At 44.4% G+C, this 25478-nt stretch overlaps 1 protein-coding gene and 1 pseudogene across 2 annotated transcripts in view; one reads left to right on the top strand and one right to left on the bottom strand.

The window, feature by feature from the left end:
• The window catches only part of ADPRHL1 (ADP-ribosylhydrolase like 1), a 555702-nt gene that overhangs the window by 201278 nt on the left and 328946 nt on the right, over window positions 1-25478 (bottom strand). Inside the window, exon 7 of one of the 2 annotated variants that reach the window (XM_086934704.1) lies at window positions 19134-19287. In XM_086934704.1, coding sequence (XP_086790830.1) covers window positions 19134-19287 — 154 coding nt within the window. Of the gene's footprint in view, window positions 1-18990; window positions 19288-25478 lie in introns of those variants that run through there. The other variant, XM_086934705.1, reaches the window with a different exon arrangement.
• LOC147698037 (protein NDRG1 pseudogene) lies at window positions 9009-12683 on the top strand (annotated as a pseudogene).

Genomic DNA, 25478 nt, shown 5'->3' with positions numbered 1-25478 from the left:
GACACAATCAACAAGGTGTTACGTGTCTCCCTCGTCCGGAGGCGAGGGGATGCCTTCTAAATATCTGGGAGCCCACGGATTTAAACACTTCTCAGACGCAATGGGCCACTCTAGGGTTCATGTTGGCAAAAATAAATATCGCCCAACTGTGGGGGTCAGCACATCCGCCCACTTTAGAAGCCTGGGAAAGAAAACTTGATAGGTGTATGTTTAGAGAAAAAAAACCAATATATCTGGCAAGGGGTTGCCCTAAGAAGTGGTCCCATATCTGGAACTCGTGGAATAATTATAGAGGAGAGATCTGTACACCACCTCGTAGTATCGAACTAGATGAACCTATTTCCCTGTAATGTTCCTCTCCTTTGTAATAGTTATGTATCCTTCCACCCACACATACTGTGTTGTATAAACTGCCCTGTCCTCTGTATTGCATTACCTACTGATGTATGTTTAATAAAAAGATTTATAATATAAAATAACAAGCATTGGTAAAGTCAATAGCCTGGTGTTGGCTGCCAGCTGTATGGCTTTGTCAGTTCCTGTGTTTTGTCATGGTTTTTGCAAAATGTTATTGTTGGGAAAGCTGCCGGGCCCTCGTCAATCTAAGAAAAATAATAGAGATAAAAGCAAACAAAATTTTGGGGGTGTAAAAAAAGCACCTGTTGCCATAGTAGTCCCTGGCAATGGTCGGAAGTTCTTTGTGTTTGGATGTGTCTCTTGTGAAAGGGCATAATGCCATAACTCAGAAGGAAATTTGCCGTTGGTTCTAGAGGGCTGACACTCTGCCCCATGTCATTTGCCGTAGTGGACAGAAGACAATGTAAATACCAGAACAACAAGCCAATTGAAGAAGAGGCTGCACACTATACATATAATTTTAGTAAAATCAAAAGGACTTGGCTAACACCAGATCAAAGAGCCCTTGAAATCGACTAGTGATCAAGAATCACAGTGAACCTCTTGGTACCCTCATGATACCACTTGCTCTTCTCACATTAAACGGCCAGCTTTAGATGTTGATGGAATTGAAAAATTTAGAGATTTCTGGAGAACGCGATTCCTCCACCTCAGAGAATGTATCTCGGAGGAAGTTTACCCAGTGGAGTCTCCTCAGATTTAGCAACTCCTCCAGAAATCAGAGGCGTTTATCATTCTTAATACCGATCAACTCTAAATCAGGCCCTAAGATCATCTTTGTAGGCCGCCTGTGCTCCCATTCACTGGTTGCAAGTTCTCTCATGTCTTAGAGTACCACTTTGTTCTAATTTGACAACCAATCCCATCGTTTAAAATAGTTCTCGTGTGACATCCATGCAGGTTCCTTATTTTCATGAGATTTAAGGAGAGAAATTGAAAATAATTCCAATCTCACGTATCAGAAAGCAGTGTAGATGTACTGTTTGGCATACAGAATTAATTGTGCATGATCTGCCATTCATAACAGTTGTATATGGATGACTAATTACTGCATAAACTACTTACCGGTTATCAATACTATGCTAGACTCTTCCTCATTACTTCTCCTAGTTTATGACAGACGGTGCATGTCCTGGAAAAAAGTAACCTAAAATGTTCGTCTCTCCCTTTTTTCTGAGTATGAATGTACTCACTTAAGATGTTCTTGAGCTCCCTCAGATCTTACTGAATGCTGCACCAAAGCAAAATCTACATTTACTGTAGGCAAGATGGAGCAGAAATGCTGAAGAAAGGGTTTATAAGGCCCGAAAGAAGGAAGAGGATTTCTCAGCGTGATGACGATTACAGGTAAGTAATCTAAGCATTACTAACTTGCTCATCATACTCATCTCAGTTCTTTGTGAGAAAATGCCAAGGCCGCGGCAACACTTTGACTGACACTGCTGGTACCATGTGACACAGGCAAAACAATACAGCGCTTCCAAGGATAATGGAACCAATGAGCAGACATATATATCACCTAGAAGCCATCTACAAAATTATAAAGCCATGGTCAGTGGAAGGCAAACACCTGCAATTTCATAATATCGAATGAGAGCATGAGGGTTGCTCACTCAGACCACCTTACAACACTGTGTCAAGCTTCCACTGGTCTTGTCAATATTGACCAGTTCAATCCAGAAGCACCATGTCACATTGAAAGCTGCTAGCCCTGAAAAGAAGTCACCAAGGGAGTAACATAGTCATGAACCCGAAAGAGAGGATAGTGTCCTCGACCATCCACATGGTATAAAAACTTAGGGGCAGAATTACAACAAAGTAACGCAGAACAGTGCAGCAAGTTATTTTACTGCGCCATGCTGGCTTAGTTTGGAAAGCACAGAGATGCAACATATTTACAAGAATATGTCGCATCTCTGTGCTTCTCCTGCGCTGGTGCACAAACTGCAGGCATGCACCGGCGCATGCACCCTTGCACCATGGTGCAAGGATGCCTGCGTCTTAGCGAGATGTTTTTTTGCAGGAAGGGACACCTTCCTGCACAAAAAAAATCACAAGAGGCGTTTTCCTCTTTCAATGCGTGCTATAGAATGCAGCACGCGTTGAAAGGAAAAAATGAGGAGAAATGAAAACATTTATCCTCGTTGCGCCTGGCTACGCCAACTCTAGGGCGGCGTAGCATTCACACGCATCTCCAGATTTACGATTTCTCGTAAATCTAGAGATGTGTCTTGTTGCATTGGTGTTGCGTGGGAACACCCACAGCAACACCCATGGAACGCCCCTTCCATGCCAGTGCTGCTTGTGAAGGGGCCATATTTACGAGAAGAGGAAAAATCATGCAGGGTGGCTTTTCCTCTCCTTGTAAATATGGAGGAGCCCCCTGCGCCACCAGTACGTCACGAAAAGTGACATAGTGGTGGCGCAGGGGGCTTGTAAATCTGCTTCTTAGAGCACTATATCCTAAATTGCACACAGTGTAAAGGCAAGAACTGTTGAAGTGTGCTCTTACTGGGGAAAATAAGCAAATGGAAGTACGAATAAAAAAACAGAACCACCCAATTCACCAAGAGGGTCTACTGAACACGTGACGGCCTGGGTCAATAAGAGTGAAGAAAACATCTCCAGCTGCCCAAAGAAGTAGAAACAGGACTTTGAAGCACCCATAGCAAATCTTAAGAAGGAATATCCTGTCCAGCAAGGTAATTTAAATCACATATTCTGAACTTCGGAAATGCGCTAAAATATGGCTCAGCAGGCTTTCGTGAAATGCCATGGTTGCTGTGAGTAGAGAACATACCTCTGAGACTTTTAGACAAAGAGGTATAAAAATCGAACGTAAAAGTGGTAATGGTCCTAAATTGACTGAACCCAACATGCACTACTGGAGGACAGACAAGCAAAAAACTGAATGGCTATACCATTGGATGGGAATTGCAATTTTCTTGTACAGGTTGTTCAACTAATCTATCTCAACTACAAAATCCACAAACTGCATGACATCAGAGAAGAAAACGAAGAATTGAACACTGGTGGAGGGAACATCTACATACATTCTATTAAGTGGTGAAAGATCAAGACATACGAATCAACCACAAGTTAAAAAGTGTCTTGACCCTCAAACCACTGTCAGGACCCGAGAGGTAAAGGGTGCAAGGTAGGACAAAGATAAAGATCTGTAGTGACTTTTGTTATGTCAACAGTTCTGCACCCCTGAAACTACAATCCAACTGGGGTGCACTATCTGACATGGCTAATTGGAACCACCCCCACCGAAACACTGCATCAAGCGAATGTAGACTGTTGATATTTGTTGCCATCAAAGGTGGAAGATTCTTCCTTGTAAAAAGACATGGCACTAGGTCAGGCAACTAAACTAAACTAAATGTGTGGTATCAGAGAGGACACAGAAGCCTTCGTCACTCCACAACCTGGGCATAGCGTCACTGGAAGACCTAGCAACTTGGACCTTCATTAAGGTTCGGGAGCTAATGCAAATTCTGTCTGCAACATCTGTGTTGGACTTGGCCCTTTATGCAGGGTCATCCCTGAACTTTTTGCCTTCCTCCTGTATTTTGTCTGCCCCGTTTTGTTGGTTTTATGACTCGGGGCACTTTACCACTGCTGATCAGTGCTAAAGTGCATATACTCTCCCTATTGTAAATTGATGTATGTATTAGTGATTCCATGATTGGCTTATTTGATTTACAGTCAGACCCTAGTATAATGTACTGTGGGTGCCCAGGGCTGGTAAATCAAATGTTGCTGGTTGGCTTGCAGCACTAGTTGTGCCACCCACAGAAGCAGCCTGAAAAAGTGTGTTTCAGGTCTGCCATTGCAGAGCCTGTGTGCAGTCTGATACTGCCATGTTGACTGGGCAAGTGCACCCACTTGCCAGTCCCTAAACCTTGCCTTTTCTGCATATTAGTCACCCCTATGGTAGGCCCAAGGGCAGGGTGCATTGTAGGTAAAAGGTAGGACATGCCCCGGTGTGTGTGGCATGACCTAATAGTGAATTACAACCATTTTCGTTTTTCACTAATGCAAGGCTACCTGTTCCCCATAGGTTAGAACTGGTTTGGACTAGGTACAGACACTCTATGCCTTCAGAGAACAAAAAGATGGTTGTATAAATATTGAGGCCCAGACCCCAGGACTTTAAATCACTTTTGGGAAACAAGAAGAACCTTTGCTGAGGAGAGGAACCAGGAAACTGAGGAGGAGACTATCCCTAAGCTGAGTGCTGTTTGGGGGATTGGCTTGCAGTGGTTGCCTGACTGCCAAAGAAAGGAGAAAGGACTTTGTGCTACTTTTAACTCAACTTGTAAAGGAACTCCAAGGGCTGGAGGTAGAGCTTGCCTCCTGCTGAAGTCTCAGTGACAATAGACTTCACCAACCAGCTCCCCTGCCCTCCGTTTGCGGGGAATTGAAGTGCCTGCTGTTGAGTTGGGCCTTCTAAGAGACTACGTGTCACTGGGAGCTGGAAGCACGACTCGAGACATAGAAGCATGTGGCCGTCGCGGCCGTTGTCGCCGCATCACCGGAGAAAAGCGTCGCTGTCGCAGCAGACACCGTTGCATCACCGGAGAAGCATGATGCCGCTGTTGCCATCGCATCACCCGAAGTGCCTCGCATCACCGAAGAAGAGTCTCTCCGTTGTAGCAGACGCCTTCGCATCACCGGAGAAGCATGTTGCTGGGCCTGTTGCGGCTCAGAAAAATCGCTGAGTCTCCGCAAGGGCGTGGGGTGTGCACGCATCGTTGTCGCATCAAGGAGAAGATGCCATTTGTTTCATTGCACCGGATCTTCATCGTATCAAGGCGCTGCTGGTCGCATCGCCACAGAAGCGCAGTAAGAAACCGACGCATCACCTCCCCACGCGGAGAAGGACTGACGCGTCTCCTACACAGCAGTAGGGACCCGACGCATCACCGTTCTTGCGTGTAAGGAACCAACACATCACCTTCCCTGCAACACTTTAGTTGTATAGCGTTATGCATCCAAAGATACATTGAACTTAAAGTGTCACATTTTACATCGAAAGAGAACTAAGCTATTTCTACCATTTTTAAAGTACAGTATTGTGGATTTTTGTCGTTTGGGTTTTTAAAATACTTCTTTTTATACTACAACTTGTGTGGTGTCCATCTGTAGTGTTGTCACTGGGTTACTGTATGTGTTCACAAATGCTTTAAACACTGCCTCTGAGATAAGCCTGCCTGCTCGTGCCAAGCTACCAAGGGGGTGAGCAGGGGTTATTTTAGGAGTGTACCCCCTTGCCCTGACTAGACACCAGGGTCCCTATTTGGACAAGGGTACCTACCTTTGCCAACTAGAGACCACCAAATCTAACATTGGTGGTCAGCGGTGAGGATTCTGGACTTGCATTGGTGACTCATATACAGTGATTGGTGAACACTACTAGTGAGTGCAGACCAAACGCAACCACATACATTTTGATAGATTGTTTTTCCTGGGATTTTCTATTTTTGCCAAGAACTGCCAAGTTTAACCACCATGGATAAAGCAGCAACCATAGCATCTGTTGATTTTGATTGGGAAGAGGAGAAACTAGAATGCTACAATGTGAAACAGCTGAAGCACTTCTGCAGGAGATTTAAAGTTGCTATGACCGGTCTCTCTAAGAAGGAGTTCCAAAAGGCGCTGAGATCCTGGGTAGAAACAAGAAATACCCCTGACAATGAGGAAGGGGCTGAAAATGCAGAGGAACAGCTGGAAGGCCATTGGGTCCAGGGGGGAGGAGAGCATCTTCCCCAGCAGGTAGCAGTGTTTTTGCCTACTCTTCTCCCTGTCCTCCAGAAGAGCTGGAGGACAGGGAGAAGAGTAGGATGCATGAGATAGAGCTGACCGAGCTCAAGTTGAGTGGGCAGTTAGAATTGGAGTTGCAGACTAGGAAATTGGCCCTAGAGGAAAAGAGGATGAAGTTTGGGCATGAGTTGAGGATGAGGGAGCTTGAGTTCGAGCTCGAGGGGCTTGAGGCCATGAGTGTCTCAGCCCAGAAAAAAGAAATGTGTGTAGCTCAGGAAGTGAGCTTTGCTGAGTTAGAGGTGGAATCCAGCTCAGATGGTGGCAGCAAAATTGGGTTATCTAGTGCTGAGGGAGCAGTACATACACCCAGAGACGTGGCGCCTGACTTGAAGGAGGGGGGTTAACATACACCAGGAGGTTCAAGTACATGAGGTAGCTCCAGTAGCGCGCAGTGTCCCTGAGGAGAATGGGGAAACTGACGCAGGGGTTCATGGGCCTAGTGGTGGGAGGGACACTGTCCTGATTCTAGATGAGAGGTGCAGGGAGAGCAGTTCCCCAAGACTGAAGTCCTGGTATGTGAGTGTGGAGACCACAAAGAAGAGTGTGGGTTTAGTGACAGAGACAGTCAGATACTGTCTTGCCAATCTCAAGAAAGTGATGTGGAGTATGTGTGCGAGGCACTGGATGGAGAGGTGAAGGATAGTTTGGTTAATACTTGTAGGGGGCTGTGTGATACTCGAGACTAACGGATCCCTCTACCACTCGCAGTCCGGCTTCCGAGCTAACCACAGCACTGAGACCGCCCTCATCGCAGCCACTGATGACATCAGGTCCCTGCTTGACAACGGGGAAACAGTAGCCCTCATCCTCCTCGACCTCTCAGCAGCTTTCGACAACGTTTGCCACCGCAGCCTGATACAGCGCCTCAGTAACATCGGAATCCAAGGAATGGCCCTGGAATGGATCATCTCGTTCCCCGCCGGTAGAACCCAGAAGGTCCGCTTCCCCCCGTTCTTGTCCGCGGCCACCGAGATCATCTGCGGCATCCCTCAAGGATCCTCACTCAGCCCCACCCTCTTCAACGTCTAGGGGGCTCATGTTGACTGGGCAAGTGCACCCACTTGCCAGTCCCCAAACCTTCCCTTTTCTGTATATTAGTCACCCCTATAGTAGGCCCAAGGACAGGGTGCATTGTAGGTAAAAGGTAGGACATGCCCTGGTGTGTGTAGCATGTTCTAATGGTGAATTACAGCCATTTTCGTTTTCACTATTGCAAGGCTACCTGTTCCCCATAGGCCAGAACTGGTTTAGACTAGGTACAGACACTCTGCCTTCAGAGAACAAAGCGAATAGTAGTATAAATATTGGGGCCCAGACCCCAGAACTTTAGATCACTTTTGGGAAACAAGAAGAACCTTTGCTGAGGAGAGGAACCAGAGAAATTGAGGAGGAGACTATCCCCAAGGTGAGTGCTGTTTGGGGGATTGGCCTGCAGTGGTTCCCTGACTGCAAAAGAAAGGAGAAAGGACTTTGTGCTACTTTCAAATCAACTTGTAAAGGATCTCCAAGGGCTTGAGATAGAGCTTGCCTCCTGTTGAAGTCTCAGGGACAACAGACTTCACCAACCAGCTTCCCTGCCTTCCCTTGCTGGGAATTGAAGTGACTGCTGTTGAGCTGGGCCTTCTAAGAGACTGTGTGTCGCTGGGAGCTGGAACGCGTATTGAGACAAAGAAGCGCGTCTCTGCCGCAGCCGTTGTCGTTGCATCACCGAAGAAGAGTGTCACCATCGCAGCAGATGCCGTCGCATCACCGAGGAGAAGCGTGCCGCTGCTGCCGCCATTGCATCACCCGAATCGCCTCGCATTACCGGAGAAGAGTGTTGCCCTCGCAGCAGACGCCGTCGTATCACCGGAGAAGGGTGTTGCAGGGCCTGTCGCTGCTCAGAAGAATCTTTGAGTTTCCGCACGGCCATCGGGCGTGCACGCATCGTTGTTGCATCAAGAAGAATATGCCATTTTGTTTCACTGCACTGGATCTTTATTGCATCATGGCGCTGCTGGTCGCATCACCACGGAAGCGCTGTGAGAAACCGATGCATCACCTCCCCACGCGGAGAAGAGCCGGAGCATCCCCTACGCAGCAGTAGGGACCCAACGTATCACTGTTATTGCGTGTAAGGAACCGACGCATCACCTTCCCTGCAACACTTTCGTTGTATAGCGTTACGCAACCAAAGTTACATTGAACTTAAAGTGTCGCATTTTACATCTAAAGAGAACTAAGCTATTTCTACCGTTTTTAAAGTACAGTATTGTGGATTTTTGTTGTTTGTGGTCTTGTGTTAAGTCTATATAAAAATACTTATTTTTATACTACTACTTGTGTGGGGTCCATCTGTAGTGTTGTCACTGGGTTACTGTATGTGTTCACAAATGCTTTACACACTGCCTCTGAGATAAGCCTGCCTGCTTGTGTCAAGCTACCAAGGGGGTGAGCAGGGTTTATTTTAGGTGTGTACCTCCTTACCTTGACTAGACGCAAGGGTCCCTATTTGGACAAAGGTACCTACCTCCGCCAACTCAAGACCCCCAAATCCAAGTCTATTCAAATCTAACAATTTGAATCTGAATTACAAGCAGTATGAGAAAACTTCCCTTCTGTACTCCTGAGTTCATCCCGAGGTGCAACACTGGGGAGGGAGGTGCGAGCCAACCCCACAAGCTTGTATAAATCACACAGGGCAGCAGCGAGGCACGTAAATACAGTCATCATGGGACAGGGCAGCTTCCACAGTACCGTTCGAGAGATTCAAACTATTCCCAATGTCGATCGTACTTGAGGATGTGGCCGAGGTTAGACCTATAATAACGGAGGAGGGAATCACAGTTATCAATCCAGAGCTTGAAATTCAGGAGCAAAGCATTGAGACGGCCCATGGAATCCGCCATGTTACAATGTGTAGGACCCCAAAGATTAACAGACCTGTGATCTTGACATACCACGATATTGGACTCAATTCTTGGATAAATACTTTCAACCAATCGTCACTTCCACACCTACTTTTCTGAGAGACACAACAGATTTCCTCAACAAACTTAAAACCGTGGAAATAGAAGATTTCAGTAACTTAATTCTATGTACAGTAGACGTTATATCTTTATACACGTCCATTACCTACTCAATGGGAATAGAAGCAATAGAACACAGTTTATTGAGGACAGAACTGAACCAGGACCTGAAACTCTTCTTGATGGAGTTATTAGAATTCACCTTACTCCACAGCTATTTCATATGGAAAGATGAATGGTTTCAACAACTGACTGGAACTTCAATGGGCAATTCGGCAGCTCCTGCCTATGCGAATATTTTCATGCACAGATTTGAACAGGATCATATTCTTTGTAAAACCATATGGAAAGATCATCTGAAAATGTTCGTCAGATTCATTGACGGCATTTTTCTAATATGGCAAGGTCCAGAAGACATTTTGCTCAACGAACTAATCCAGCTCAATTCTATTGATCCACGGTTACAATTCACCCATGAAATTCAAGTACACTCCATAACTTATCTTGACGTTAAGATCACCGACACCAATACAGGGTTTGAAACAAGCTTGTTCCGCAAAAAAACGATAGGAATAACACTGTACATTATACGAGTTTTCACCCTCAACCACTCAAAAATCATCTACCATACAGTCAACTCATTCGAGCCAAAAGAATAACTTCTGACCCAAATAAATTCAATGAAGAGGCAAACATTATAACATCACGCTTTAAAGCCTGAGTGTATCCGGACCAGATCCTTGAGCAGGCCAAACAACGGTGTGCAACAAAATCTAGAGACGATTTACTGAGCATCACAACTATGTCCAAAACCGATGTCATCACTATGGTTTCTAAATATTCCACAGCCAGCCGTAAGTTCAAACAAATCATCAAAAAACATTGGGATATTCTCAGAGTTGAACCTGACTTCAACAAAATCTTTGAGAGAGAACCCATCTTTGCTTACACCCGAGCCAAAAATTTGGGGGAACTTATCAAACTTCCTAAAGCCACGTGCCAAATATTCAAAGGAACTCTTCCATGTTGGAACTGTAATCACTGTAACAGTGTCATAAAAGGCACAACTGCTAACCATCCCATGAAAGGGCATCAAATTAAGATCAGAGCCACGGCTACGTGTGACACATCCAACGTAATCTATATGTTGAAGTGCCCATGCGGCAAAATTTATGTTGGACAAACCGAGAGAAAACTCAAAATAAGACTCACGGAACACAAGTCTAACATAAGAACTAAACAATCTAAATCAACAGTAGCACAACATTTTCTTGAAGCAGGTCATGGCATCAGCCAATTGTGCTTTTGCGCATTGGAAACCGTTACTAAGGAACCAGGTAAAGACAATCACAATGAACTTTTGAGACGTGAAAATTATTGGATTTTCACACTGTCCAGCATGAAACCACACGGACTCAATGATAGAGTGGAATATTCTTGTTATTTGTAAACCCCGTTCGGGCATCTCCTGAATGCGACTGTTGGTTAGCCCTGTGTGTTTTACTTTTATTCATTTTCTATCTATTTTCTGTGATTCTGTGTAGCAACTAAGCGCACACATGCATTGCTTTGTTTATTTACCTTTCACTTTATATTATATATTATATTGTCTTCATTCATTTCCTTATATCACATGTAGCAGTGTTTTTTTGCCTGATACTCGCGATTGTCATTATTTAGTGTCACTTGGTTTCCTGTTTTTTTCCCATTGCTATATGTCCACTCCTTTGTTACTCATCCAGCATAGATCTCTTCACCGAGTCCTTTTTTCCTTTCTGATAAGCCTTCACCCCACTGCATCAACGTCAGCGTCACCCGTAACCTAGCAACCACTACTCTTTAAACAACTTCCGGGATTTAGCTAACGCCCTGACCCGGCAGACGACTGCGGTATCTTCACGAATCCTGTCCGTGCACGCCACGGTAAACCTTTCATGAACTCCCACCCGTTTACTTTTTATCACGTAAAAACTGCATGTTGTCAGTTTAGACCTCATTTTTTACCCGTATGTTTCACTCGCGTTCACGTTATCTTACGGCTATTATTTCACCATTGTTCTTTCGCTTATTCACGAACCCATTCACTGGTTATCCGCTACCCGTGTTTTTAAATTGAACCTTGCACCTTCTTTTCACTGCTATTCTCTCACCAGCACCCCCTTACCGATTTTTCATTTTCCAATCACTTCACTGTGATGTATCAGACACCGAATATCGTTTTCTCACATACACCCCGTTTTTCTTCTTCATTGACAGATATTTATCCCCTGGAAGAAGGCATTCACGTTATGCCGAAATGCATTGGGATTTATATGAGTGCATTTTGTAAAAATGAAAGATTCTTGTGAACTAAAGATTTTCTTGTGAATACAACAATATGGAACAATAAAAACAAGTATTTCCAAAACACAACTTTTACATCGTTTATATGGGTGAAACCTTCATATAAGGACTACTGAGGAGCCCGGGGGACACTTCTCACTACACGAGCAGTGCTACCTTCAGCATTTCTTACGCTCCCCGTCGGAGGGCGATACTCCGGAGCACCTTACAAACTTTAAAACTATCAATAATAACGCTGTGCGTCCATTAATACCCCATAGACATGCAGGAAATCACACAACATTTTTCAGTTTGTTACGTGGATGCACCGGGTCAACAAGAGGGCGCGCTATCTTCCCCACCTGCATACGTGTACCCTTCTATGGATCAGCTTGCAGAGATGCTGCCAGGAGTTGTTCAACAACTTTGTATAAAGAGTATTATTGGAATGGGAATTGGAGCAGGCGCCTTTGTCCTAACCAGATTTGCTCTCAATCACCTGTTGGTGGTGGAAGGACTTGTTCTTTTTAACATCAACCCATGCGCTGGGGGTTGGATGGACTTGGCAGCAGCCAAAATTTCTGGATGGACTCATGCACTACCGGATATAGTTTATATCACATTCATTTTCAAAGGAGGAAATTCACAACAACCACGATTTGATCCTGACTTATCGCTGACATATTTTGAATGACATAAACAGGGACAATCTTCAGTTTTTTGTCAAGTGATATAACAGCCAAAGAAATTGAGCACTCATTTCTGGGAGGACCTTGTAACACTATGAAGTGCCCTTCATTGCTTATTGTTGGTTATAATTCCCCTGCTGTTGATACTGTGGTTGACTGCAACTCAAAACTGGGACCCAGAAAGACCAAACTCTTAAAGATGTCCGATTGTGGTGGATTCCCACAAGTTGTTCAGCCAGCAAAACTTACAGAAGCATTTAAATACTTTGTTCAAGGCACTGGCTCCATGCCTTCAGCTAGTATGACCCAGCTTATGAGATCCCGCAGAACTTCTGGGTCTGCTGTAACCTCAATGGAAGGCAATAGAAGTCAATCCCATACCGGAGAGGGTACAGGAAGCCGTTCTCACACCAGCTAAGGCAACCAAAGCAGAACCCATGCTTCTGATGGCAACAGAAGTCGTGCAAACTCAAATCTCACTCCCAACTCTGGTAGCGATGCTACACCCATGAAATCCTCTTGCAAAGCCAGTCTTCAGTGTACTAATAGTTCAGCACTACTGCTTAATGACTGACCACTATGCCATGCATTTCGGATTTGTTGTCTGTTTCACGAAGATCTTGCTTTGCCAGATGTTTGCAGGGACCAAATATAATAATTGTTTGGCTACCTAGTCAGTTCACTGTCATAAGTAGTCGTAAATACCTGTAGTTTGCCACTCAATAACTAATGCTAAATCAAAACATTTGCCAAATGTTGTATCAATGATATGGAAACAAATAGTATACCTATTTTCTATACTGAAAATATATATTTGTATATTATAACATTGATAAGAAAATGTTGATTTATTTAGGAAAACTTAAGCCAATGCACACAGTGCCTAACGCAAAACTAAACGCTTTAATGCACTGAATGTTTTATAAATTGACGTTTTTGGATTCAGTTCTTTAAATAATCTGTGTTTTTTGCCATCACGAATTTAAAATGTATTAAAGCACATTGATCTCCATGGCATCACTATTAATAATTGAACCTATGCATCTGTTTAGTGAATAATTTCTACCACACTAGGGCACCTATCATACTGTTCTTTCAAAGTGCGGTAATGTTTATATCCAATAAGATTATGTATTCTGTCGCATTCCATCCCTTGACAGTGTATTCCTATCCTTATGCAGATTTCTTCGGGAAGAATATGGAAACATCTGCACGAGAAAATAGGCCCCGAATGAGGAAAAAATTTGTCGGAATAGGTGCGGAAAGTCCAATTCCCAAATTATTTCCCATTACACAGAGGAAAAATGGCAATAATCCTGAATTTCTGCATCCAGCAAATGACTCAGCCATGCGGTGCTGGTAATTCCAGGTGCAGAACTACTGATGCAGTGTTCTTGCCTGCAACAGATGTAATAAGGGAATCGGAGGCAAAAATATGAAACCCGTTCTCTGTAGATGACAGTTCCTCCAGTCTGAGTTCTTTGCAACATACAGTTTGTACTGGGCCGAAAGACTGCAAAAGAACAGCACCCAGTGGTGCCACTGAACCGGTGTCTCAGGTCAGATCTATTCCTATTGAGAAACGGCCTGAAACCAGCACTCAAACCTGGACCCAAACAATGACTATACTGTTTACATGCCTGTGAATAAAGAGGACTAAGGAAGCACTGTTAGTTAGGGTGGAGTTCAGGTTTCTGTATGCAGCAGAAACCAACGAGCTCCAAGAATAAGAAGCATAAGACATTGAACAACCAATATCTTACCTCTAAAGGAGAGAGAGAGAGGGAGAGGCATGAACTAAAGCCAAATCATATCCACCAGCCATTGAATGATCAAAGTCTCCCACTCAGCAAGGTTGTAAACAACCGCCCGCTGAAATCTCTATAAGTAAAAGAATGAAGGAGGAATAGACAATGCTCTAGGGTACTCTAGGGATAAGACGGGGCCTATAGACTCCCACCACATACCTAGTTCCAAACAAGTCTGTGAAGGCAAACTTGACCACCCAGTCTAGATTTAACTCAAGAAGTACAGAGACAAAACCATCAAAAGCACAGGGCTCACAATTCTGGAACAACCTCAGCCCCCTTCTGAGCAAATAGCCCAGTCTACCAGCATTCACTAGAGCTCTGACAACCAACCTGTTGTAGGATGCCTATAAACATGAAATGGTTAATTTTGGCATCAACCGTATCTGTTGGGACCAGGAAGCAAACCTCTGAAACTAAATCACCACCACCTAGCCAGAAGACCATATTCAGAGATTTTTTTGACTGATAATTGTAGCACCATAAGGCAACATTTTAGTACATTACAAAAAACCAACACAAGTAAATAGGAGTATACAAGGTGACCTCTGACTTGATGGCTCATCGCTTGGTTCTCGAGAGCCATGACAAACTCCTAGGGGACATTTGAGCAGGAGGAGGGTGAGACAGTGCCTATCAGGGAAGGATGCATGCACTTGAATCTTGAAAGGTCCCATCCTTCAAGCCTTCAAGCCATTGTGTCATTGAAAGCAGACACTAGAGAATGAAGGCAATTTTTAATCAATTCTCTCCATCACTTAGAGTCAGAAGAACATTCTGTTTCAGAAGTCACTGATGAATGTCCTGACAGCTTTTTCTTTAAAGGTGCCGTACACGGCTTCTAGGACGAGTACAGCTCAGTTTGTTCAAGACTCACATTATGAGAACTAACGTGATAGATGTTTAAACCAATGCTTAAGCTGTTGCTTCTAGCACTCTAGGAGTACCCGAAGCAGCATGTTCATTACTTTTCATCTTGATTGTGAGGCCCACCTCCCCTGAAGGTATCTGTGGGTGCGAATGAGGAAGATTTTAATTGCAGCCGGTGCTAGAAAAGCCCAGAGTTTGAAAGCCTTGGGGGAGTTGGCATCTATTTGGTAAAGTACCCGCCAGCTCCATTAAGGTGCCTAAGCCTTTAAGAGACTGACAAATTGGTATAAAGTTATATTTAAGGTGGTGGATGTATTTACACTGCGGTCAAGACGAGTGACCAAACCAACCATTTTTTATATCGTGAAGGACATATGGCGCTGCCTGTCTCCTGGACATACATTCCCCTCCATCGGGATGTTACAGAGTGCGATGGATGAAGTATTAAGAGGTATTCAGTAAAAAAAGCAGTTGTCAACATTTCACACCACAGTGATTGGGACAGGCAGACATAGCACATAAATGCTCCATTGCGAAGACTTATGCATATCACTTAACAAGGCCACATAGATTAAACAATGATTTTGGGTTTAACATCACTGAGTAACGAACAAGACATATTCAAAAGACTTACTTTTTATTTGATTATGAAATATAAGTGTTTTGTTTCACCTTTTACAGATACATTTCAAAATTTATTATTAACAAGTCAGCAAGAAACACCCTTCTGACTGCCTTATGATAGTTCTGCAGTCTGTGATTAGAACAATGATGATGGGTATTGGAATCTCTATCAGTTCAGTGGGGACCAGGGGGGAATTCTAATTTCTGATGCTGAAAGTCTGTTTTACAGAAGTGCAAAAAGTGACAATCAGCCAAAACAAATGGCATATTTCAAGTCTGCACTTCAAGTTTTTGTTTTTCACAGGGAGATCTGGGCTGCGGAAAGCAGCCTACATTTCCATGTGACAGGCCAGGAGAAAACATGCTGAAATCGGCACAGAAAAATATGATTTCCATTTGTTATTCTCCAAAATCTCGCAACACAGCCTTATAGACCTCTGAAAAGGGTTATAACGGTTTTCAGTGGCCCTGTTCCCTAGTTATAGGCCCTGCTGCCGGCGAGGCCAAATAATAAGGGAACAGGGCCTTAAACAACCTGCATAGCCTATGACGGAAGGGTTAATAATCTATTAGAACAATCTATCTAATGAGGGTAGAGTGTACTAAAATAATGGTGGGGAGACTAGGAACAATCACTTGGATGTTGTAGCAGAAAGTCTTTACCAACTATTATTAGCCCGGAGCCAAAACATTGTCTTCAAACGTGCTCTTAACATTCCAGTGTTTTAATATAGCATTGTAGCCCTCGGATGGGTTATATAACGGTTGTGAAAGGCCTTCTTCCAAAGTTATCGGCTTGAGATGCTGGTAAGGGCCAAAAACAAGGGAGGGGGCCTTTATCAACTGCCAGAGTATGAGACAGAACAGCTTAACGCTATTAGGACATTCCACTCTCGGAGTAATAAACAAAAGAAACAGGGATAAACAGAAAAACAAGCAGTGAAATAACAGAGCAGAAGTTCTATATCAGCAATTATGGTCCTTGAGCCACTTCATTGTCTTCTAAGGAGCTCCCAATATATGTTATAATTTCCTTTATTTCCCAACTACAGTTTTATCAGGGCCCCATTTACTATAATTCTGATGTAGAGAATTAATAGGCATTTTTTTCCTGGCTTTTTTAAGCCACCTCTTAACCTAGGCTATTTCATTATTTAAGACACCACTACCTCCGGTAGTTGGACCGACATCTTTATTCTTGAAATGGGGAAAATGAACTAGAGCTGCAAGCAAAAATACAGATTATAATACATGCAGCTGAAGGCGGTCAAAAGTGAAATTAAATGGCAGCAGCCGGGTGAGTGACAGCACCGCAGTCATGCTTTCGATCACCTCCAACGACTGCTTCTGGCTACGCTCCCGCTATCTTGTATGGGTCCCAAGAAGGTGTGCACCTGAAAGTGTTACCCTGGACATGTTAGGAGTGACACATTGTCAAGATGACGCTGCATCTAGTTGGCAGACATTGAGGAGTCGCTGCAGCTCCACCATCAGTAGAGCCAACGTCCAGAGTTGGCTCTGCCAGGAAAGGTGGCATAACAGTTGCCCGGTCTATTATCCTAGTTCACCCAAGTATGTAAGGGAAGGATGTATGATGGTACAACGCGTACCGTCACAACGCATCCCTTTACACCGCATCCCTTACAACGCAAGTCCTTACCACAACTTGCGTTGGGTGCGCGGATTTCTAATAGTATAATTTACTATTCTAACACCAGTCCCCGTGGACCCGAGGGAATGTGTTGGGATAGTAAATTTACTATTTTTAATCCTTTAGCGCCCTCCAGCGCAAGTCGTGGTAACGACTTGCGTTGTAACGGCCGCGTGGTAAAGGTACTGCGTGGTAAAAACTTTGTGGTAAAAGATGTATACCGTAAGGGAACTACTACTTGGACACTGATAGGATGATCCCACTTTAGAGGGCATGGTTAGATTCCTCTTTTTTTGGCAGAGTGTCTAACAGAATCGACAGCCACGGGTGAACTTTCCACCGAAATGTTTCTCCACTCACTATGGCTCTGGCCATGGCAGATGACTCCACTTTGGTGGAGAAACCTAAAAACCTCACCTTTTCTAAATATATCAGATATTCTACAGCAGCCTTAGGAGAGATTGCCCGCCAACATGCTATACAAAGTCTGTAGCTACCTGCTAGTATTTAATGCCCATGAGATAATAATTACTGGGCAGATAAAACTCACAATGTCTGGCTTTATTGATACTGCAAGTACACCATCATAATAAAAATAAAGATACATTTACTGACCACCGAAAACCGATAAGGGCAGCTGCAGACCTGTCAATTCACTCGGTGCAACTATGAGTCACACATTATCGTCTCGCTTCTCTCGGTCACCAAGTGAAGAGCTGGAAATCCGTGCACAGATTGGGGTTCCAGTTTGTATTATGAGCCTCTGCACAGTCAATGTCTAATATTGGTGTTTAATTCTCCCCAAGACATCAGCTGCACCTTAGAAGCTTTTTTGTTGGGAGGGGGGTAGGCTCTAAGGGCTTTATATTCAGTGCTCAAAAGAAAGTTTCCCTCTTTCCTCACATGGTAAATATATTTTCTAAGTTGGCAGATCAGCAACAAGGTACTTGGAAGCCAGTCCCCCCCAAAAAATTATCTTGTATATCACTAATATTTTTTAAGATTTTAAAAGATATTTTCTTTATCATGTTATTCTACAGGGAATGGTAAGTCAGGGAAGTGACCAATCAGAAGGCTGCTTCCATTTACAAGACTTAAACTTTCTTCCTGTTGTCAAATCCCAGCCCACCCGGGACCGCAGTCCCTCCGAAGAATTTCAATATCACATTCTCTCACCAAGATTTTTTGCCTGCGTGAAACTATGTCAGATGGAAAGGAGATGAGGTTTATTAGGAATACTATCAAAGAAAAGTTGGGCTACTGTATTTCATTTGCCCATGCGGTGATGTGATATAAATTAATATGTCAAAGAGACACTTAATGGGTATGGGTTTAATAGCTAACAGAGAGCTTTGCTGAGAATGGTGCAGACAAATGTCACATTGTACTGCCTTCTACTGGAAATAAGCACCTAGATGTGAGTAAGAGGCTTGCAAATGGTAGATTTCTTGGCAGGGATCCTAGACATGCGGAATATGCTTAGTATAGTATTCCAGACAGGGACAGTCGGACAAGGAAGATGCTTGAGGTCATATTAGAGAGTAGCACACAACACGTGTCTAAAAGGCTTAAGAACAGCATTATTCCAGGCCTGGATACTGGATATGAGGAAGATGCTTGGGGAGGGAACATGGTGCTTGATGGTGGTGACTGGGTGGAGTTAGGACTTCTAAACAAATCTGGATTGATAATCAGAAAAATACAAACATCCCCAACCCCATGCTTTGATCTCTAGGCTCCCAACACAACCGGTGGGGACATATCTGGCAAGAGTTAAACTAGTGGTTGGTCTTGCTCCTCTGATTTCAGTTCTAACTCACTAGACTCCAGCTGATGAAACTCATTCATACATGTGACTCATACACAGAGCTTCAAACAGTCTTTGCGAGGCAAACAATGTCAGAAACTGCTTTACTTTTCTTTGTAAGACACTTGGTAGAGTTTTTCGCCCAAGTCCTCCAGCTGTTTCCCAAATTCAAGATCCTGGTACAATCCTTTGGGCACGCTGTTCAGACCATGAAGCAATCCGAAAAGGCAGCCAGCAACAGCTCCAGTGGCGGCACTCTCACCTGAAGAATGAGACGATAAGTCGTATAAGGTACACTTCATAAAAATGTTAACACAATACAGATATCAATGTCGGTTGAAAGTGATGAGTGGAGTAGGTTGAAACAGAAACCCTTCCTAGGCATCTCTGGCTGAACTAAATCCAGGATCAGTTGGATGAATTGAATATTAAAACCTTTGGTCCTCACTGGTCCAATTAATAGGTCGGCTTTGGCAAGAGTGTGAGAAGTTTATACAAAGCACAATCTGGACAGAGTGGGTGACAAAGCACCCATTGGTACCCATGGCCTAGCTTACTTCCAGCCCAAACTTACCTGGGGATATCTGCGTTCTCTCGGTTATCCATATCTTATCGATGATAAAACACATTTGTCAAGTCTTTGCTTATGTCAACCACCCTTCAAGTCTACATTGAGAGTTTGGTGGCAAGAATGTGATCCCAACTAGCTTATCAATACCCTTCACGTGGATAAGCCAGGTAAAGGAGGATTGCTTTATCTTATTCTGTGGCTTCTATGAGAGATTACGGAAGTCCTGGACTGGCCCAATATTACAGCGACCATCAGGTGAATATTGTCACAATAAATAGTTCTCAAAACCCAAGCAGGCATAGCCCAACAAATGAACATTTTGGAATACAAATTGTTGGCGATTGTTAGCAATGCAAGACATAGTACACATAACTGCATTATTTGTCTATACTGGATGGCCCCTTTAAGAATTGGTACAGAAGTGTCCCTGTTGCAATGGTGGTACTGTCATTGATGAGTTAACCTGTTGCAGGATGGGATGTGCCACACTATATTGGCTGCGCATGGTGCTTAAATGGGAACTGACTGGAGCCTGTGTTGATTTGTGATCTATTTACATTATTTTATTTGCGTTTTTAGCATTCCTTTGGGAAACCTATTGCGTTTTTTCTGCAGCCTTTTCTTATTTTCTTAACTTGCTTTTACAGTTTATAGTATATATCAAATTATGCAATAATAAATATGATGATAAAAAATTACCCTGTCCTAAATCGCATGGATTTTTTAATAAAGGCATCATTACAAAAGAGCTATATATTAAAATGCAAAATGATTGTGTTTATAAAACATTCAAATATTCTTGGGGCTTTGGTCTTGCCGTTCACACTGACAGTTTCTGTTTACCTGGACCAACTCCTCCTCATCCCTCCTAGGTTTCCTCTAAGCTCCAGGCCTCGGCGGCCACACACCGTGGGCCTCATTTACTATATTGTGATGCTCTGAGCAGAGCAAGCCTCCCTGTTGCACTGCTGTGCGTTAATATAAAAGGATAGGAATGAGCTGTATCTACAAGATGCCTGCTAGGTGATAGTGCGCTTTATAAATTCAATAAATAAATAATTCCTGTCCTTCTCCCCTGCATCGGTGCACAAACAGCAGCAGTGCGCCAAAGTAGACACCCTTGTTCCATGGAGCAAGGGGGCCTGCGTAGCAAGGATGATTGTTTATGTGCAGGAAGGGAAACCTTCCTGAACATAAACAATCATTAAAGGCGATCTGTTCCTTTTATGTGTGCTGCAGAAGGTAGCACACATACAAAGAGCAAAAAACAAGGAGAAATAACGTTTTTTTCCTCGTTGCGCCACTCTGGATTCTGACGCATTCCCAGGTTTGCAACACTATATAAGTCTGTGAATGTGTAGGTTACATGGATGTTGCGTGAGAACATCGACAGAAACACCAATGGAATGCCCCTTTCACGCATAGTAACGCATGAATGCGACCCATATCTCTACAAGGGCATAAAAATTAATGCAGGGTGACTTTACGTGGCCTTGTAAATATAGGCAGGCACAATGCTCCGCCGGTGGGTCTCAATAAGTGACGCATCGGCTCGCAATGAGCTTGTAAATGAGACCCTGTGGGGCTTATATACATGGCCCTTGTGCTGCCGGAGCGTCTCTTTTTGTGTCGCACCGGCATCGCATATTGCGGCCCCATATTTACAAGGACAAGTACAGCCATCCTTCGTGGCTTTTAGTGTCCTTGTAAATACAGCACCTTTACATGCAGCACTGTGAGTGAAAGGGTCATGCCATGGGTGTTGCTGTGGGTGTTCCCAAGCAGCACCCATGGCTTCTTCCGCATTTCCAGATTTATGGGAAATTGTAAACCTGGAAATGCTTAAGAATGGGAGGCGAAATGAGGAGAAATGTTCTCATTTCTCCTCAATTTTTCCTTATTCAATGTGTGCTGCATTCTGCAGCATGCATAGAAAGAGTAAATCACCTCTTGTAATTGCTTTTGTGCAGGGAGGTGTCCCCTCCTGCACAAAAAGAATCTCCCCGAAAAGGAAGCACCCTTGCACCATAGTGCAAGGGTGCCTTCAGCGCATGGCAGCCAAGTGTGTGCCAGCGCAGGGGAGAGCCCAGGGATCCGTCATATCCTAGTAGATATGACAAATCCCTGTGCTTTGTAAGTGACTCAGTGAGGCAAAATGGCTTGCAGCACTGCGCTGAGTCACTTTGTTGTAAATAAGGCCCTGTGTGTTTTCCACCTCGCAGGGGGCTTATGGAGGGCGCAAAACACCGGATCGTCCTGCTGAATTGTGTGGTGTGGAACTGTGTGGTGTTGTGTGGAATTATGTTGCATGGTGTGGAGAGGAATTATGTGGAGTGGACTTATGTGGCATGTTGTGGAATGGAATTTTGTGAGAAAGGTCAGAATATTTATTGCAAGGGCACAGGCACCAAGTATTCTCTATACAAAGTCAAAGGCCCAAATGTCAACAATGTTCCTATAACAGAGACACAGGTGTCACAGAAACCCAATAATTATTCTGGGTATAGATGGAAAAGGCAGAGAAATTCTTTCAATCCCCAGCAGAAATGCAAGACACTCTAGTAAGTGCCAACAAAGAGTCAAATCATGTACCGTAGACAGTCAGAGCAATATAGAGTAGACAGGTGGAAATACACTCAGTGACATGCACACACGTTAAAAACTGTACAGATTAGAAGTAAGAAGAGACCATGTAAAACATCGGGCAGCAATACAGTAGAAGGCGCATACCAATAAATCATAAACATGGAGTGCCAATATGAAGAAGCAGAAAAAACTCCCCAAACACTGAAAGAACATGCAGTACAGGTTGGTACACACCCACAACCACAGAACACACAAGTACTGTACATGTGGTACGTGGAAAAAAGCTGGGGTGATACAATAAGAGCTGAAGAGCATATTTTAAAATACCCCTGGATGGAGGCTCAGGTTTACTGTAGGACACCGTGAGTGCTACCAAATGTGGTGAGAGTAAGTGCCCTATTCATGAAAACAAGAACACGCCGCCCTTTGTTAGCCTTCCTATAAATGAACGAGCTTGTGTGCTTCTTCGCTGAGGACACTAATTCCAAATGTGCGAAGAGCAATCTTTTGGAAAAAAGGAGGTGTTGCTCAGGGCACAAGTCGTAAAAAAAAAGGGGGGACGACGCTGTCACCGGAAGTGACGTCAAGACAGGAATTGACGTCACGAAAGGGGCCGAGCTCCTCGCCCCAGAGAGGCCAAAGAGTGAAGTCGAGCTGTTTGGCAGGGGGGACGGCGTCACCCCGGTTAAATAAGTGGGGCGACGCCGTCCACCTGAGTGGTACCCCGACTCGAGCCCTGGGTTGCTGCTGGGGCCTTCGTCGTATTCTGCGGGGAGATGCAGAATCCCTCTCGAGCTCGAAGACCCACGGCTCCATCAGCCGGCGGTGTGGGGCCGGGTGGCAGCGCAAGCAGCAGCGGAACAAGCATCCTTATCCAGTCAAGATGGCAAACTTTAGTTGAGGAAGTGTGAGCTTTCTTTACCACGGTGTCAGAAGACGAGCTGCCAGAGGAACTGAGAGGTGGCCCCCTTGCCACCCCAATGACAGAGGACGTATATATCGTTTTTCTCTGTAATGCTTTGTTCCTACCTGGGGCTTCCTGGGGGCCCAGGGGTGGGGTTGGGGGATGGGAACTATGGTATTGCAACCAGAGGAGGGGATAGAGGTACTTCTTCTCCTGCCTTGTCATAGGGACACTGTGACCCTCTGAGATGCCTATCTTGGACTCCTCACACCATCGAGTAGACTTTATGTTTATTGCCCGATCATTGCTAGTAGTACCTGGCTGTGACAGAATGAGGGTGTGGCCTGGGATCAGGGGTTTGCTGGGGATTGGTATTGTTTTTTCTTTTCTTTTGCCTTTAATGGTTTGTTTGTTTGTTTCCGTTCTTTGCCCCCCTCCCACTGCTCTGCCTACTCCCTACCACACTTATCAGAGCTGGCGCCCCTCGTCTCACTCGGCCCTCATCTTGCTTAACACTCATGACTACACATGAATATAACATACTTACATGGACTGTGAGGGGCATGGGCACCTCATCCTACTCAACACTCATGACTACACATGAATATAACATACTCACATGGACTGTGAGGGGCATGGGCAGCTCATCTTACTCAACACTCATGACTACACATGAATATAACATACTCACATGGACTGTGAGGGGCATGGGCACCTCATCCTACTCAACACTCATGACTACACATGAATATAACATACTCACATGGACTGTGAGGGGCATGGGCAGCTCATCGTACTCAACACTCATGACTACACATGAATATAACATACTCACATGGACTGTGAGGGGCATGGGCACCTCATCTTACTCAACACTCATGACTACACATGAAAAGAACATACTCACATGGACTGTGAGGGGCATGGGCACCTCATCTTACTCAACACTCACGACTACACATGAATAGAACATACTCACATGGACTGTGAGGGGCATTGGCACCTCATCTTACTCAACGTTCATGACTACACATGAATATAACATACTCACATAGACTGTGAGGGGCATGGGCACCTCCTCTTACTCAACCATCATGACTACACATGAATATAACATACTCACATAGACTGTGAGGGGCATGGGCACCTCATCTTACTCAACGCTCATGACTACACATGAAAAGAACATACTCACATGGACTGTGAGGGGCATGGGCAGCTCATCTTACTCAACACTCATGACTACACACGAATATAACATACTCACATGGACTGTGAGGGGCATGGGCACCTCACCTTACTCAACGCTCATGACTACACATGAATATTACATACTCACATGGACTGTGAGGGGCATGGGCACCTCATCATACTCAACACTCATGACTACACATGAATATAACATACTCACATAGACTGTGAGGGGCATGGGCACATCATATTACTCAACACTCATGACTACACATGAATATATAACATACTCACATGGACTGTGAGGGGCATGGGCACCTCATCTTAACCAACACTCTTGACTACACATGAATCTAACATACTCACATGGACTGTGAGGGGCATGGGCACCTATTGCAAAGACACAAGATGTATTTGAAACAGCGCTGTATTCAATTTGCTTGCCTTCAGGAGGCGCCCTTAACAGAAGGGGAATTCTACATACTTGGCAAATGCCAGGGGGAGTTCTATTGTGGAGGTCTCCTTTGTCCCACGCCATTCTTTAATTGATCCTGAAGGCTGGTATGTTATCACAGAGGGTAAACTAGATGGAGGCACTCTCTCCTTGGTGGCGTTCTACAGTCCTAATGCAGGTCAGCCCCTCTTTTTGTTCTCACTGTCGCCGGCCTCTTCCGCCTGGCCCACTCCCATAGGTTTTGGTGTGGAGACTTTAACTGTGTTCCAGATTTAGAGCTGGACAGATCCTCCCTTCCTATTCTGGGTGCCCAGTAACACAATATCACTAAACACCTACTGCAATGGACTCACAGTGTACAAGTCTCTGATGTATGGTGCACGCTTTATCTGAGTCACCGGGAATAGTCTCATTATTCTGTACTAAATGCTCTACACACAATAATAGACGTGGTATACAGCTCTGTGACACTGGAAATTAAATGTACATGGGTGGAATATTTGGGGTGCATGTTATCTGACCACTGTCCCCCTGATGGTAACTTTTCAATGAGGAAGGACGCGCCCAGCCATTCCTACCAGGCCCTACACCCACAAGCACTAGCAGTTGTACTCTTCTGGAAAATGGTGGGGGAACACATAGATAATTATTTCATTGAGAATGAGGGCTCCACCTCGGATGGGATGGTTGAGTGGGATGTACTTATGGTGGTGTTGCAGGGTGTACGTATGGCCACATGACATGGCA

Source organism: Lissotriton vulgaris, chromosome 8 (genome assembly GCF_964263255.1).
Source record: "Lissotriton vulgaris chromosome 8, aLisVul1.2, whole genome shotgun sequence".
NCBI classification, from domain to species: domain Eukaryota; kingdom Metazoa; phylum Chordata; class Amphibia; order Caudata; family Salamandridae; genus Lissotriton; species Lissotriton vulgaris.
This window is presented reverse-complemented; position numbering and strand designations above follow the sequence as displayed.